At 46.4% G+C, this 16,621-nt stretch overlaps 1 protein-coding gene across 6 annotated transcripts in view; it reads right to left on the bottom strand.

Moving 5' to 3' along the window:
• The window catches only part of LOC109897382 (alpha-1,6-mannosylglycoprotein 6-beta-N-acetylglucosaminyltransferase B), a 76,166-nt gene that overhangs the window by 41,320 nt on the left and 18,225 nt on the right, over window positions 1-16,621 (bottom strand). For 5 of the 6 annotated variants that reach the window (XM_031834614.1, XM_031834613.1, XM_031834615.1 and 2 more), the window contains 5 exons: window positions 13,773-13,920; window positions 11,174-11,283; window positions 7,307-7,380; window positions 6,821-6,988; window positions 5,597-5,761 (listed from right to left, as the gene is read on the bottom strand). In XM_031834614.1, the coding sequence (XP_031690474.1) occupies window positions 5,597-5,761; window positions 6,821-6,988; window positions 7,307-7,380; window positions 11,174-11,283; window positions 13,773-13,920 (665 nt within the window). Of the gene's footprint in view, window positions 1-5,596; window positions 5,762-6,820; window positions 6,989-7,306; window positions 7,381-11,173; window positions 11,284-11,380; window positions 11,521-13,772; window positions 13,921-16,621 lie in introns of those variants that run through there. The other variant, XM_031834618.1, reaches the window with a different exon arrangement.

The following is a 16,621-nucleotide window of genomic DNA, read 5'->3' as shown; positions in this document are numbered from 1 at the left end:
AAAAGTTGTCTACAGCAATTTTGCCTTTGTGAAAGCACAGTTCAGTGTAGAGAGAAAAAGACAGAGAAAAATCAAGGTTGCAGACAGAGAGGAGAGAGACAGGTGGGGTAGACGGCTGCTGTCTAGTTCCACTCCTCCGTGAAGTCTCCCTTCAACGAGTATTTCCATCGGCAGATTATCGTTCTCTCATCTGCGTTTTCACAGCAGCGCAGCAGTTCCTCCTCGTCTGTTTTCTGAACACTGTTCTGTCAGAGACGCTGCAGCCCAGAGGGGCCAGTTAATGGACAGAAACTATTACTGTTGAACACACTGTTAAAAATGAACAAAGAGACTCTTCTTTTTGGAGGCTGATCAAGGAACAGGCTTGGGAAGGATGCTGTGTGTTGACAGCGCTGGTGCTGGCTTATCCAAGCTAATAGTTCTCTAAAGAGAGACTGATGAAAAGAAGAATCCTATTTATATACGTTCTGAAAGCATCTCTTGGCCAAAGACCAGACTGGCCTGCTTTCCCAAAGCAAAGACCTATCAATCACTGCGTCTCATGTTCACTCAGGTGTTTGAAGTTATGAGCCTCTTTTTAACTAGAGAAGGATTAAAAGGAGTGGGGTTTGCACAAAGAGAATGCTCGGAGTGGTAAACTCAAAGAATACTGCAGTCAATCTATACCTTTCCCAGCCTTGGTTTTGTGAATAATTCAAGCTTCAAGTTTTTAACGCTGTGCACAAGTACAGTGAAATGCCTTTCTTGCAAGCTCCAAATACAACAATGTAGTAATCAATATCAATGTAGCACTAAAAATAACAAGGTAGAACAGAAACCCATCATAAATAAAAATAGGAAGAACACAGTTTACACGGGTCAGTTCCATATTTCCGATGTGCAGGGATACTGGTAGATATAGAGGTAAGGTGACTAGACATCAGGATGATAGACAGAGTAGCAGCAGCGCAAATTATGATTGTATGTGAGTGTGTGTGCTTGTTGTGTGTGTGTGTGTGTGTGTGTGTGTGTGTGTGTTGGAGTGTCAGTGTGCGTGAGTGTGTTGAGTCCTGTGAGTGTGCATAGGTGTCAGTCTTGATGCCCCGGTACCGCTTGCCGTGCAGAAGCAGAGAGAACAGTCTATGGCTTGGTTGGCTGGAGTCTTTAATGATATTCCGAGCCTTCTTTTCATACTGCCTGATAGAGGTTCTGGATGGCAGGGAGCTCGGCCCCAGTGATGTACTGCGCTATCCGAATCACCCTCTGTAGCGCCATGGCATAGAGGGCGGTGCTGTTTCCATACCACCTTACCTCTGATGCAGCTAGTCAAGATGCTCTCAATGGTGCAGCTGTAGAACGTTTTGAGGATCTTTCAGCTGCAGGCTAAGGTTAAATCTAGACTTGGTTTCCTCTATCGTTATCGCTCCTCTTTCACCCCAGCTGCCAAACTAACCCTGATTCAGATGACCATGCTACCCATGATAGATTACGGAGATGTAATTTATAGATTGGCAGGTAAGGGTGTTCTCGAGCAGCTAGATGTTCTTCGGCCATCAGATTTGCCACCAATGCTCCTTATAGGACACATCACTGCACTCTATACTCCTCTGTAAACTGGTCATCTCTGTATACCGGTCACAAGACCCACTGGTTGAAGCTTATTTATAAAACCCTGTTCGGCCTCACCCCCCCCCCCCCTATCTGAGATACCTACTGCAGCCCTCATCCTTCACATACAACACCGTTCAACACCGTTCTGCCAGTCACATTCTGTTAAAGGTCCCCAAAGCACACAGATCCCTGGGTCGCTCCTCTTTTCAGGTCGCTGCAGCTAGTGACTGGAAAGAGCTGCAACAAGCACTCAAACTGGAAGGTTTTATCTCAATCTCTACATTCAAAGAGTAAATCATGGATACTCTTACTGACACTTGTGGCTGCATCGTCTTCTTTGCCTAACAAAGTTTGTGCTGCTACGATGTTGTGCTGCTGCAATGTTGTTGCTATGTTGTGTTGTCATGTTTTTTTTACCTTTATTTAACTAGGCAAGTCAGTTAAGAAAAAATATTATTTACACTGACAGTCTACCAGGGAACAGTAGGTTAACTACCTTGTTCAGGAGCAGAACAACATTTTTTACATTGTCAGCTCTGGGATTCGATCCAGCAACCTTTTGGGTACTTGCCCAACGCTCTAACCACTAGGCTACCTGCCACCCCTGCTGTGTTGTTGTTGTGTTGTCATGTTGTCACCATGTTGTGTTGTCATGTCGTGTTGCTACCATGTTGTCATGTTGCATTTTTACCATGTCATGTTGTGTTGTTACCATGTTACCATGTGGCTTCCAACACTCTACTCAGCAAACTGGATGCAGTCTATCACAGTGCCATCCGTTTTGTCACTAAAGCACCTTATACCACCCACCACTGCGACTTGTATGCTCTAGTCGGCTGGCCCTCGCTACATATTCGTCGCCAGACCCACTGGCTCCAGGTCATCTACAAGTCTATGCTAGGTAAAGCTCCGCCTTATCTCAGCTCACTGGTCACGATGGCAACACCCATCCGTAGCACGCGCTCCAGCAGGTGTATCTCACTGATCATCCCTAAAGCCAACACCTCATTTGGCCGCCTTTCGTTCCAGTACTCTGCTGCCTGTGACTGGAACGAATTGCAAAAATCGCTGAAGTTGGAGACTTTTATCTCCCTCACCAACTTCAAACATCAGCTATCTGAGCAGCTAACCGATCGCTGCAGCTGTACATAGTCTATTGGTAAATAGCCCACCCTTTTCACCTACCTCATCCCCATACTGTTTTTATTTATTTACTTTTCTGCTCTTCTGCACACCAATATCTCTACCTGTACATGACCATCTGATCATTTATCACTCCAGTGTTAATCTGCAAAATTGTAATTATTTGCCTACCTCCTCATGCCTTTTGCACACATTGTATATAGACCCCCCCTTTGTTTTCTACTGTGTTATTGACTTGTTAATTGTTTACTCCATGTGTAACTCTTTGTTGTATGCTCACACTGCTATGCTTTATCTTGGCCAGGTCGCAGTTGCAAATGAGAACTTGTTCTCAACTAGCCTACCTGGTTAAATAAAGGTGAAATAAAATAAATAAATAAATAAAAGTGTTGTCATGTTGTGTTGCTACCATGTTGTGTTGTCACCATGTTGTGTTACCATGTTGTGTTGTCATGTTGTGTTGCTACCATGTGTTGTCACCATGTTGTGTTGTCATGTTCTGTTGCTGCCATGTTGTGTTGTCTTAGGTCTCTCTTTATGTAGTGTTGTGGTGTCTCTCTTGTCGTGATGTGTGTTTTGTCCCTGCAGGAGGCCTTTTGCCTCTTGGTAATCCATCATTGTAAATAAGAATTTGTTCATAATTGACTTGCCTAGTTAAATAAAGATTCAATAAAAATATGTAAATAAAAGTTGGAGGCAATGTTGCGCCTTCTTCACGGCTGTGCATGTGTGAATGGACCATTTTAAAGTCCTTAGTGAGTTGGACACAGAGGAACCTGAAGCTCTCGACCCGCTCCACTGCAGCCCCATCGATGTGTTGATCAGCTCCTTGGTCTTACTGTCGTTGAGGGAGAGATTGTTGTCCCTGGCACCACACTGCCAGGTCACTGACCTCCTCCCTGTAGGCTGTCTCATCGTCGCCAGTGATCAGGCCTACCAGCGTTGTGTCGTCAGCAAACGTGAGGATTGTGTTGGAGTAGTGCATGGCCATGCAGTCGTGGGTGAACAGGTAGTACAGGAGGGGACTAAGCACACACCCCTGTGGGGCCCCGTGTTGACGGTCAGCATGGCAGAGGTGATGTTACCTACCCTCACCATCTGGGGGCGGCCCGTCAGGAAGTCCAGGATCCAGTTGCAGAGGGAAGTGTTCAGTCCCAGCGTCCTTAGCTTGGTGACAAACTTTTAGTGGACAATGTTGAACGCTGAACTGTAGTCAGTGAACAGCATTCTCACGTAGGCATTCCTCTTATCTCGGTGGGTGAGGGCAGTGTGGAGTGCAATTGAGATTAAGTTGTCTTTGGATCTGTTGGGGCAGTATGCAAATTGGGGTGGATCTATGGTGTCTGGGATGATGGAGTTGATGTGTGCCATAATTAGCCGTTCAAACCACTTCAGGGCGGTAGTCATTATGGCTTGAAGCCTTAGAGTTCTTGGGAACAGGAACAAGGATAGTGAATATGCTGCCAGCTGATCTGCGTATGCTCTGAGAACATGCTCTTGAATACTGTCTGGCCCCGCGTCCTTGAGAGTGTTGACCTGATTAAAGATCTTACTCACGTTGGCCTCGGAGAGCGAGAAAAACCCAGCTCTCTGTGTTGGTGGGGGCCCTCGCGCATGAAACGGTGTTGTTATGGTCGAAGCGTGCATAAAATGCATTGAGTTCGTCTGGAAGAGAGGCATCGTTGGACAAAGAGCGTCTTCCTTTGTAATCCGTAATGGACTGTAGGTCGGAGCCTGTATAGTATTATTCCACCTTATCGTCCTTTTGATATTTTGCGTAGGGGGACTTCTTGTACTTGTTCCTTTCCTCAGCCGTAGCCTCAGGGTTGTAGCCGTAGCCTCTGCGATAGCCCTGTGTGCGGTATCCTTTGTCCCCCATCCTTTCTCTTAGCGCCAACCTCCGTGTTAATCCAGGGCTTTTGTTTGGGGAAGCAGCGACCCTTCACTGTGGGGACAACGTCCCCGATGCATTTCCTTATGAAGCCGGTGACGGAGGTGGTTAGCTCATCAATCTAATGTTATTCACTTCACTGTGAAAGGAAAATCAGCACAGGTACTGTTTAATCCATCTAGTGCACTGCAGACAGGCACAGGCATGTGCACACACACATGCCAATATTATTCTGAGGTTGGTTTATAACCGTTTATGACATTACGAAAAGGTTTTCGACACAAAGGGCAGGCTTGGGGAGATTCTACAGTCATTGTCATTTCATCAGTGATGGTAAAGCAGTGTTCCTGTATTCAGGCTCCTCCACCACTCTGAGAATGTCCCTGTAAATGTCAGGCTGGTTAAAGAGCACTAAAGACAATAAATCCCAGTCCTGCTCTCCTGATAACGGCTGGTCAGTCTCCTCCTTACAAATCTACTTCTCTCAGCCATTCACAGTAACACCACTCACAGCAAATGGGTCCGTAATCGCTAGTGGAGAAAAACGTCACCACTGTAATGTTCATGAAGGCCACCTCGTCTTGATCCGTCTTTTGTCAACCTTCCATCTTTTTGTCAGTGTCTCGGCCTATTCTTTCGGGAATCAAATATAGCAAACCAAAATGGGCACCTACCTGCACAGCATATTACTGGCCTGCACTGTCATGGGAAGAGATATGAGTGAACTGTCAACCTTTTGACTCATAGCAGACACACAGAAACTCTCTCTCCCTCCACAGTCACCACACACTCACCCTCTTCTGCTCCCTCCACAGTCACCGCACACTCACCCTCTTCTGCTCCCTCCACAGTCACCGCACACTCACCCTCTTCTGCTCCCTCCAGTCACCGCACACTCACCCTCTTCTGCTCCCTCCACAGTCACCGCACACTCACCCTCTTCTGCTCCCTCCACAGTCACCGCACACTCACCCTCTTCTGCTCCCTCCATTGACTCCTCAGACGGTCATCTAGCCTGCGTGCAGCCGAGGACCACTGTGCAGCCAGCCTGCGCATCCTTCTCTTCATGAAACTCAGAGACTCCTTCCCTGTACCCACCTGCTCCAGGAGGGCCCCGATGTCTGACCGGAATGCCGCCTGGAGGACAGGAAAAGGAACATCACATTTTTTTCCTCCCCTTACTATGTTAATCACTTTGAGCACCTAGAAAAAGCTATATATAAGTCCAATACATTAAACACTTAATTAATACATTTAACACCTCCCCAAACCTGTACAAAACAGCCACATGGTAACCACCAAAATCCAGCAGCCCTACTTGGAGTTGAGTGGAGATGGGTGTTATATGAGTACAGCTCTCCCTGTCATACCCATTCCCCCTGGAGGCAAGGCTCTCAGATAGTGTTGCCTGAGGGACTCCTGCCTCATGCTCATAAACAGGCTGCCTTCCTTTCACTCCGCATGTTTCCCAGCCCTTTTTAATCGCTGGATCACAGTGCAATCTGAGCAGCCAAGTGCTAATCAATGTTGTAACTGCATAAGGGAGCACAGAGGACTTATAAATGGCACATAGACAGTCACACAAACCTCTCCGTCTCTCTCTCACACACACACACACACACAGTGGGGACACACAATCCCTCTTTCCTTCCACACACATTCTCTTGCTTATGCACACATACAAAATCAATATGAGATGCATTACTTTCGCACTACAAGTTAATTATTGTTTGGAAAGCAACTTGTAGGTGCCTCTGTGAACGCAGAGGAACACCTGAGAGAAGTCACAGGATTAGTCCAGCTGGATCCAGGCAGGTAATTAGAATCCATGATTAAGCTGCACAGATCATTGAAATGAGCAGCCGACCCATTGGTGTGTAGTGTACAGCGCTCCGGGGAGCAGCAACTAACTAGAACACCTGGCCCTGGTGGACCCAGAAATAACTGGAATGCTGCTCTCACAAGAAAAACAGCAACAGCCATGATTCAAGGCAGAGGGAGAAGACTCTGTGAGTGACTGTATATCCACACTCCCCTCCCAGGAGACTGTGTGCCAGTCGGATACAGGGAAATTAGAGTGGAGATGAAATACAAAGACTAGTATCATAGACACAAACTCTGTACACACACACACACACACATACACACACACTATAGCAGCCCTGTAAACAGCCCATGCCAACTCAGCTATCCCACCTGTCTCTTGGGGAAAGGTATGTGTGTGGGTGTGGTGGTCTGGTTCCTCCAGGTCAGAGGGGGGCAGAACCACTCCACCTCACTCAGGTAGATGAGGAAGGAGCAGTCGGAGCCGTCCACCCCATAGAAGGCATAGCAAGGGTCTGAGGTCCAGCGGGCACGCATCCACTGAGGGAAAAGGTCAAGGCAGACTCAAGTAATGATAAATATATACAGTATCAAAGGAGGTCAAAGGGGGTCAAATGTCAGTGTAGAAATTAATGTATTATAGCTAAGGAACCCATGAAATCTGACTTGGACTTGGTCAAGGTCCTTTCATTGATCTGAACACAGCACTAGACATTGATCCTTGTGAAACAAGGCAGGGTTGATTGAAGCTGATCGTAAAGCTGGAGTTGCAGGGTAATAAACAGTCCAAGAGCAAAAGGACATAGGGACTGTGGGATCAGGAAAACAACTGTGAAATTGCATGACATGCAGACTTACATCCACCTTGCTGGGGCAGTCTGGGTAGTGAGGGTTTTTGGGCACCTCACACTGTCCTGTTGCGCCATCCTTAACTGTGGGACAAAAACATATGTATTAACAACAAACACCTCCCTATGGGCAGAATCTTTAAAATACCTGCTCATAACTTTGCTATTCAGCCCTATTAGGATAGTGTGGAGCAGTTGGGGCAGAACCTAGACAAGCTTTTCAACAGGTCATACCTAAAAGGGAGTATATCTTGGCTTTAGCACTAGTCTCTTGTATTAGAGCAGAACTCTCCTGGCCATGGGGATAGAACAGAGTGTTAGACTGCCTGTTGGGTTAGTTAACACTACTGGCCATGGGGATAGAACAGCGTGTTAGACAGGCTGTTGGGTTAGTTAACTCTACTAGCCTTGGGCATAGAACAGAGTGTTAGCCAGACTGTTGGGTTAGTTAACTCTACTAGCCTTGGGCATAGAACAGAGTGTTAGCCAGACTGTTGGGTTAGTTAACTCTAGTGGCCATGGGGATAGAACAGAGCGTTAGACAGGCCATGGGGATAGAACAGAGCGTTAGACAGGCCATGGGGATAGAACAGAGTGTTAGACAAGCTGTTGGGTTAGTTAACGCTACTGGCCATGGGGATAGAACAGTGTTAGACAGGCTGTTGGGTTAGTTAACTCTAGTGGCCATGGGGATAGAACAGAGTGTCAGACAGGCTGTTGGGTTAGTTAACTCTAGTGGCCATGGGGATAGAACAGAGTGTCAGACAGGCTGTTGGGTTAGTTAACTCTAGTGGCCATGGGGATAGAACAGAGTGTCAGACAGGCTGTTGGGTTAGTTAACTCTAGTGGCCATGGGGATAGAACAGAGTGTCAGACAGGCTGTTGGGTTAATTAACTCTACTGGCCATGGGGATAGAACAGAGTGTTAGACAGGCCATGGGGATAGAACAGAGTGTTAGACAGGCTGTTGGGTTAATTAACTCTACTGGCCATGGGGATAGAACAGAGTGTTAGACAGGCCATGGGGATAGAACAGAGTGTTAGACAGGCTGTTGGGTTAATTAACTCTACTGGCCATGGGGATAGAACAGAGTGTTAGACAGGCTGTTGGGTTAATTAACTCTACTGGCCATGGGGGATAGAACAGAGTGTTAGACAGGCTGTTGGGTTAATTAACTCTACTGGCCATGGAGATAGAACAGAGCGTTAGACAGGCCATGGAACAGAGCGTTAGACAGGCTGTTGTGTTAATTATCAGCCTCTTCTGAAAGCCTGGCTTCCCTTGCTGATCAAGCGTGGGCTTGATTAATAAAATCCCCTCTCTCCCTAGTCTCACTCCTTCGTTCCCTCTCTCCCTAGTCTCACTCCTTCGTTCCCTCTCTCCCCAGTCTCTCCTTCGTTCCCTCTCTCCCCAGTCTCACTCCTTTCATTCCCTCTCTCCCCAGTCTCACTCCTTTCATTCCCTCTCTCCCCAGTCTCACTCCTTTCATTCCCTCTCTCCCCAGTCTCACTCCTTCGTTCCCTCTCTCCCCAGTCTCACTCCTTCGTTCCCTCTCTCCCCAGTCTCTCCTTCGTTCCCTCTCTCCCCAGTCTCACTCCTTTCATTCCCTCTCTCCCCAGTCTCACTCCTTTCATTCCCTCTCTCCCCAGTCTCACTCCTTTCATTCCCTCTCTCCCCAGTCTCACTCCTTTCATTCCCTCTCTCCCCAGTCTCACTCCTTTCATTCCCTCTCTCCCCAGTCTCACTCCTTTCATTCCCTCTCTCCCCAGTCTCACTCCTTTCATTCCCTCTCTCCCCAGTCTCACTCCTTTCATTCCCTCTCTCCCCAGTCTCACTCCTTTCATTCCCTCTCTCCCCAGTCTCACTCCTTTCATTCCCTCTCTCCCCAGTCTCACTCCTTTCATTCCCTCTCTCCCCAGTCTCACTCCTTTCATTCCCTCTCTCCCCAGTCTCACTCCTTTCATTCCCTCTCTCCCCAGTCTCACTCCTTTCATTCCCTCTCTCCCCAGTCTCACTCCTTTCATTCCCTCTCTCCCCAGTCTCACTCCTTTCATTCCCTCTCTCCCCAGTCTCACTCCTTTCATTCCCTCTCTCCCCAGTCTCACTCCTTTCATTCCCTCTCTCCCCAGTCTCACTCCTTTCATTCCCTCTCTCCCCAGTCTCACTCCTTTCATTCCCTCTCTCCCCAGTCTCACTCCTTTCATTCCCTCTCTCCCCAGTCTCACTCCTTTCATTCCCTCTCTCCCCAGTCTCACTCCTTTCATTCCCTCTCTCCCCAGTCTCACTCCTTTCATTCCCTCTCTCCCCAGTCTCACTCCTTTCATTCCCTCTCTCCCCAGTCTCACTCCTTTCATTCCCTCTCTCCCCAGTCTCACTCCTTTCATTCCCTCTCTCCCCAGTCTCACTCCTTTCATTCCCTCTCTCCCCAGTCTCACTCCTTTCATTCCCTCTCTCCCCAGTCTCACTCCTTTCATTCCCTCTCTCCCCAGTCTCACTCCTTTCATTCCCTCTCTCCCCAGTCTCACTCCTTTCATTCCCTCTCTCCCCAGTCTCACTCCTTTCATTCCCTCTCTCCCCAGTCTCACTCCTTTCATTCCCTCTCTCCCCAGTCTCACTCCTTTCATTCCCTCTCTCCCCAGTCTCACTCCTTTCATTCCCTCTCTCCCCAGTCTCACTCCTTTCATTCCCTCTCTCCCCAGTCTCACTCCTTTCATTCCCTCTCTCCCCAGTCTCACTCCTTTCATTCCCTCTCTCCCCAGTCTCACTCCTTTCATTCCCTCTCTCCCAGTCTCACTCCTTTCATTCCCTCTCTCCCCAGTCTCACTCCTTTCATTCCCTCTCTCCCCAGTCTCACTCCTTTCATTCCCTCTCTCCCCAGTCTCACTCCTTTCATTCCCTCTCTCCCCAGTCTCACTCCTTTCATTCCCTCTCTCCCCAGTCTCACTCCTTTCATTCCCTCTCTCCCCAGTCTCACTCCTTTCATTCCCTCTCTCCCCAGTCTCACTCCTTTCATTCCCTCTCTCCCCAGTCTCACTCCTTTCATTCCCTCTCTCCCCAGTCTCACTCCTTTCATTCCCTCTCTCCCCAGTCTCACTCCTTTCATTCCCTCTCTCCCCAGTCTCACTCCTTTCATTCCCTCTCTCCCCAGTCTCACTCCTTCATTCCCTCTCTCCCTAGTCTACCCGGCCTCCCTCCCTCGTCGGCAGCCAGCTCCAATTAGCCTAATTAAAGAGAGCGGAAGCTGTTCCTCTACCAGCGTGCCACCAAGCCTGGGTGAGCGCAATCACAGACAAAGGATTAGCAGCCATTCTGTTTGATTACCATTATAACTACAGCAGTCACAGTGTGGAGCGCTAACACTCGCGATGTCACTAAATTAGCCAGGGGATTAGGTTCTGGTAGCAAAAACAGTCTCTACAGAATAGGACATGTCTGCTTTACTCAATGACAAGGCAAATAATGACAATATGCAAAGTCTATAATTGGCTTTCTAATGTGTCGGCTAGTGGAGTTAGTCTCGCTTTGCATGTAAGTAGCCTACTGTATCTCTTGCTCAAACAGAACAGGAGCACAATGAACTGAGCAGAGGACAGCTAATTGAAGAAAGCTGACAGTCTCAGATCTTCTTAACTAGAGGGGAATTCATCAGCATACACTGAACATCATGTAGCGTTATTTATAATTATGCTGAGACAGGGAGATAGAGCCCTCCTGCAGCGTAGCTCTCTTCACAAAGACAGGAATAGAGACTCATCATCTGAAGTACTGTCATAAATGCTGCCTGTCATGTTCAATAGGGTCTTACAGTGTGGCAGACATACACAACTACCTTTCAAATGTGAAGAGTGGTCAGATGTGTGTGTGTGTCTCTTGTACCTCTGTTGGTGGCCATGCTGCGCTGTAGGATCTGCTCCACCCTCACAGCCATGTCAGACATGTTCTGGGCGATAGCCTGGATCCTCTCCACCAGACCAATCGGCTGGATCCTGCCAACACACACACACACACGGGAATGACTATCAATCGGGCACATGCAGGCACAGGTGAATTAAGTGTTAGGCATGTCTTCTCTTTCTTACTGACCTGATCATTTGTGCCATCTCTTTCCCCGTGACAACCCACCGGGCACACACTGGTTGAATGGATTGGTTTTTTCCTAGTCATTTCAATGAAATTATGTTGAACCAACGTGGAATAGATGTTGAATTGATGTCTGTGCCCAGTGGGAATGCACATTCAATCTTTATCCTTTATCTCAATCCTTAAACTCCCTGGAAACATCTAGAAAAAGAAACATAGAAGGCTACTTCTTTCATCTAAGTCCACCCTCCTACAATATACGCTTACTGTTTCCTCCCAAAAGAGAAGAGCTTCAACAAGTAGAGGAAATGATAATTGTGTGGAACTTGGTTGGAGCGTGAAATAAAAAAGCTTTTAAACTCTGACACAATTTATTTGTTGAGGTGAAAAAGTGACTCAGCACATTAAAGCCAGTCCCTGGGAGACTGAGAACAGAGCGCAATTAGGTTGTTAGAAAATGCCTTTCATGGCAGCTGACTGCCATGGCTTGTTGTTGCCATGTTAGTGTTGGCAAAACAAGCAGAAAAAAAGAGCAAGTGAGAAAAAAAAAGAAAGAGAAAAGGAGACAGCAATAAAAAGAGGGAGTTAGCCCTGAACTCACAGCTATCTCAGGTACTAGCAGTGAAAACTGGAAGGTGCCCAGGAACTGCAAGCTGAAGTATTATGGCAGTGTGAACATTGTGAACTTGCTTTGGCTCCCTTCCGATAAAGACAGAAATCTCAGCCCTCGCTGATGTAGCATAAAAGGTCCAAAGAGGCACAGAGATTTCCAGCTGTCTTTATGTAGCCATGATGATTGTGTATATCTCAATGCAGTCAGTCAGCCGCCTGGGCCCCACAGTATAAAAGAACAGTGCTCCTGTGTGTGCTGTAGAGGACTGAGGACTAAACGTTCTCACGGGCATAGCCATGGTTAAGCAAGGCCTCCGAGACAGAATCATCACCAGTCCATTCAGCCTCTATCTGTTACTTCTATACTGGGTCTTCCCAAGGCTGCTGTGACCTGGTCATGGAAGCTGAGGACCCTCCAATAGGAAGGATGCTGGTCTTAAGGAGTACTACTGTACTACAGATGGACTCTGCAGAGCTGAAGACACTGTTTAACAGAGCCAAATAAATAGCTGGGGTCTAACAGCCCTGTCATATCAATGAGACACTGACTGTACACATTGGTCAACACTGGCCTTTTGCTTTTGTTCAAACTGTACAGCTTTATCGAACATATCCATTTAAATGAATGGTTGGGAGTTTTTTATTTATTTTAAGAAATGGGCAATGGTTTAGACCAGGGCTTTTGGTATAAGTGTATGAGCATGGGTGTGGTATGTGTGTCTAAAATGCTGCATTACTTTGCGTAAAATCCCCCTCTAATATCACTTGACCATGTACTGCCCTACGGGCAAGTGTTAGACATCCCTTCCTATTCCCTCCTGAGGCAGCATATCAGAACAGATGAGAGCCAGACACAGACAGAGCGGTCCTCTGCACAGCACCAGACTGCAGCACAGACTGATCAGTATAGGAAACATTCCTGTGGACAGAGAGAATCCTGTCCTCCCTCTATAGAACACCACTAATACATTTACAATGGGTGTCTGGCCCTGGAGAACCATACACAGCATTAAAGAGAGAGAGACGGCTGATTCCTTTTTAAAGACCTAACAGTGGACTCTGAATGGCTCTGGGTTCTTTGTTTGTATCTGTTAAACTGCACCTTGGCTGAATTCTGAGCAGGTCACCAAGCAGACTAGACTTCATTACCAGAGGCAAACTACTGAAGCCTAGAGATGCTCCCCCTTTTTCATAATCAACAATTAATGGCCTCTTTCCGGCAACATTTAGGAAGAAAATCCTCATCATTTCTATAGTACCTCCCAAAGAAGCCAATTAGATGCCTGTACTGTACATGATAGAATGTGAATAGTGGGAGTTATTTATGTTCTAATAATACTGTCTACTCTGGTGGTTAGAATTCATATCAAACATCCACAACTCTGCATCCTGGCAGTTAGCTCAACTCTCAGACATAGTTTGAACAGGGATTATTTTCCTGGTGTGAGACAGTGAGTGTAGGAGCAGGGATGTCCAGAAGGGATGGTCAGAGTGTCAGACATGGGCAAACCCCGGCAGGAGGGAGCCTCTCAACCCCCTGTATGAGAGAGGTCCGTTGCCATGGAGACAGAAGAGCAAACTCCAGGTTGTTAGCCTCTGCATGTCTGGTAGCGCAGCATCCTTGTCTGACTGTCCATGTCCACCCAATAACAGGGCAAATAGATAGGAAAATGTTGAGACTAACGAGACAACTTCTAGTTTAAATATTCTCCAATTATTTGTTTATATGCAGACACCATACATTATGTAATGGCAGGCCTACTACCAAACCCCAGAACCCTACCTGTCCAGTGCTGAGCTGAGCTCATCCAGTCTGTGGGAGTCTGTGGTGGTGTTGCCCAGTTTGGACAAAGTGTCCATCCTCTTCATGATGACCTCCAGCATATCACTGATCTTCCTCAGCACCCCGCGAGACTCTGGACCTCCCAGCACTGCCAACACACAGACACATACAGTCGGTCAGATTATAAGAGCACAAGGGCTGGGGTCAATTCAATTTGAAGGCTGTCAATTCAGGAAGTAAACTTAAATAACAATTCAAAATGTGGAAAAACTGCATCTATTTTTAATGACTTCTCAAACTGAGGACTAGTTAAAAACTGAGGACTAGTTAAAAACTGAGGACTAGTTAAAAACTGAGGACTAGTTAAAAACTGAGGACTAGTTAAAAACTGAGGACTAGTTAAAAACTGAGGACTAGAAGCTACTTTTTTTTAAATGTTTAAATGTTTTTTATTTATTTATTAATTAAAACCACTTTCTGAAATTCATCCATGAAGAGCAAAATACTGTTAAATAGAATACAGGCATAACTGAATGACAACAGAGACCAAATACAATATGGAATTTTATTGAATATTTTTGGGTAGGATAGTGTGGGGTAGGCCTCGTCTCAGAGGAATGTTCCTCAGAACCAGATGCTGATGACAGGTTGCCCTATGCTGGGCAGCTGGCATCAAACCCCCCCCACCCACTGGGAGAACGGGGATCCGATGACGGGCCTTCAGTTGGTGGTGGTGGTGGGGGCGTTCGTTGGAAGACTGTTGCTGCAAAACAGCAAGTGGGAGACTCAAGGTTTGAGATTCATGCCCATAGACCCTTTTCCAGTACACGACACACTGACTTCACGCACAGATGCACGAGACGCTTGGCTGCAGTAAGAAAGCCATCGCCATCTGCGCCTATTCAACATAACCTAGATTTGTTTTTATTACTTCTGAACAACAACAAAAAACATTTTGGGGTTCTCATACGCCTTCAATCATGTTTTGATTCTTGCTTGAACAGCCGCTAAGATTATATTTGGTTGTGATCTTTGCAAAATAACTATTTTGGATGCAGCACTTGTAGCAAAAGCTAACCAATTGTACTGGTTACGGTTGAAGTGTTTTCTAAGTATAATACAGTTGATTTGCGTTGATGACACAAACATTATGTTAAACAGGACATTCATACAAGCCTTAAAATCCAATTATAATCCAAAAGTAGTGTGAAATGCACTCATAAGCAACATGTAAATAGAGGCTTTTTTTTGCTGGCTTTCTCTAAGAAATCCGTGTTCTGCAACCAACTTGCGCACATCGCCCTTGTGCGGCAACGTTTGCAAACACAGAAATGGGTCTACTGGTTGAAAGAGATTAAAGTAATTATTACACAAGTGAGTCCATAGGTTAATCCGCAACCGTGGTGGAATTGCCTTAGTGTGCCATGATCATATGGTGGAATTACATTGGGGCAAATAAGTATTTAGTCAGCCACCAATTGTGCAAGTTCTCCCACTTAAAAAGATGAGAGGCCTGTAATTTTCATAATAGGTACACTTCAATTGTAGGATTTTTAATGAATTTATTTGCAAATTATGGTGTAAAATAAGTATTTGGTCACCTACAAACAAGCAACATTTCTGGCTCTCAAAGACCTGTAACTTCTTCTTTAAGAGGCTCCTCTGTCCTCCACTCATTACCTGTATTAATGGCACCTGTTTGAACTTGTTATCAGTATAAAAGACACCTGTCCACAATCTCAAACAGTCACACTCCAAACTCCACTATGGCCAAGACCAAAGAGCTGTCAAAGGACACCAGAAACAAAATTGTAGACCTCCGCCAGGCTGGGAAGACTGAATCTGCAATAGCTAAGCAGCTTGGTTTGAAGAAATCAACTGTGGGAGCAATTATTAGGAAATGGAAGACATACAAGACCACTGATAATCTCCCTCGATCTGGGGCTCCACGCAAGATCTCACCCCGTGGGGTCAAAATGATCACAAGAACGGTGAGAAAGAATCCCAGAACCACACGGGGGGACCTAGTGAATGACCTGATGAGAGCTGGGACCAAAGTAACAAAGCCTACCATCAGTAACACTCTACGCCGCCAGTGACTCAAATCCTGCAGTGCCAGACGTGTCCCCCTGCTTAAGCCAGTACATGTCCAGGCCCGTCTGAAGTTTGCTAGAGAGCATTTGGATGATCCAGAAGATTGGGAGAATGTCATATGGTCAGATGAAAACAAAATATAACTCACAACTCGTCGTGTTTGGAGGACAAAGAATGCTGAGTTGCATCCAAAGAACACAATACCTACTGTGAAGCATGGGGGTAGAAACATCATGCTTTGGGGCTGTTTTTCTGGAAAGGGAACAGGACGACTGATCCGTGTAAAGGAAAGAATGAATGGGGCCATGTATCATGAGCTTTTGAGTGAAAACCTCCTTCCATCAGCAAGGGCATTGAAGATGAAACTTGGCTGGGTCTTTCAGCATGACAATGATCCCAAACACACCGCCCGGGCAACGAAGGAGTGGCTTCGTAAGAAGCATTCCAAGGTCCTGGAGTAGCCTAGCCAGTCTCCAGATCTCAACCCCATAGAAAATCTTTGGAGGGAGTTGAAAGTCCGTGTTGCCCAGTAACAGCCCCAAAACATCACTGCTCTAGAGGAGATCTGCATGGAGGAATGGGTCAAAATACCAGCAACAGTGTGTGAAAACCTTGAAGACTTACAGAAAACGTTTGACCTCTGTCATTGCCAACAAAGGGTATATAAACTTTTGTTTTTAACCAAATACTTATTTTCCATCATAATTTGCAAATAAATTCATTAAAAATCCTACAAATGTGATTTTCTGGATTTT

This window comes from Oncorhynchus kisutch, linkage group LG10 (genome assembly GCF_002021735.2).
Source record: "Oncorhynchus kisutch isolate 150728-3 linkage group LG10, Okis_V2, whole genome shotgun sequence".
Lineage (NCBI taxonomy): Eukaryota > Metazoa > Chordata > Actinopteri > Salmoniformes > Salmonidae > Oncorhynchus > Oncorhynchus kisutch.
The sequence above is the reverse complement of the archived record's forward strand: the minus strand, read 5'-3'. Positions and strand labels throughout refer to the sequence as shown.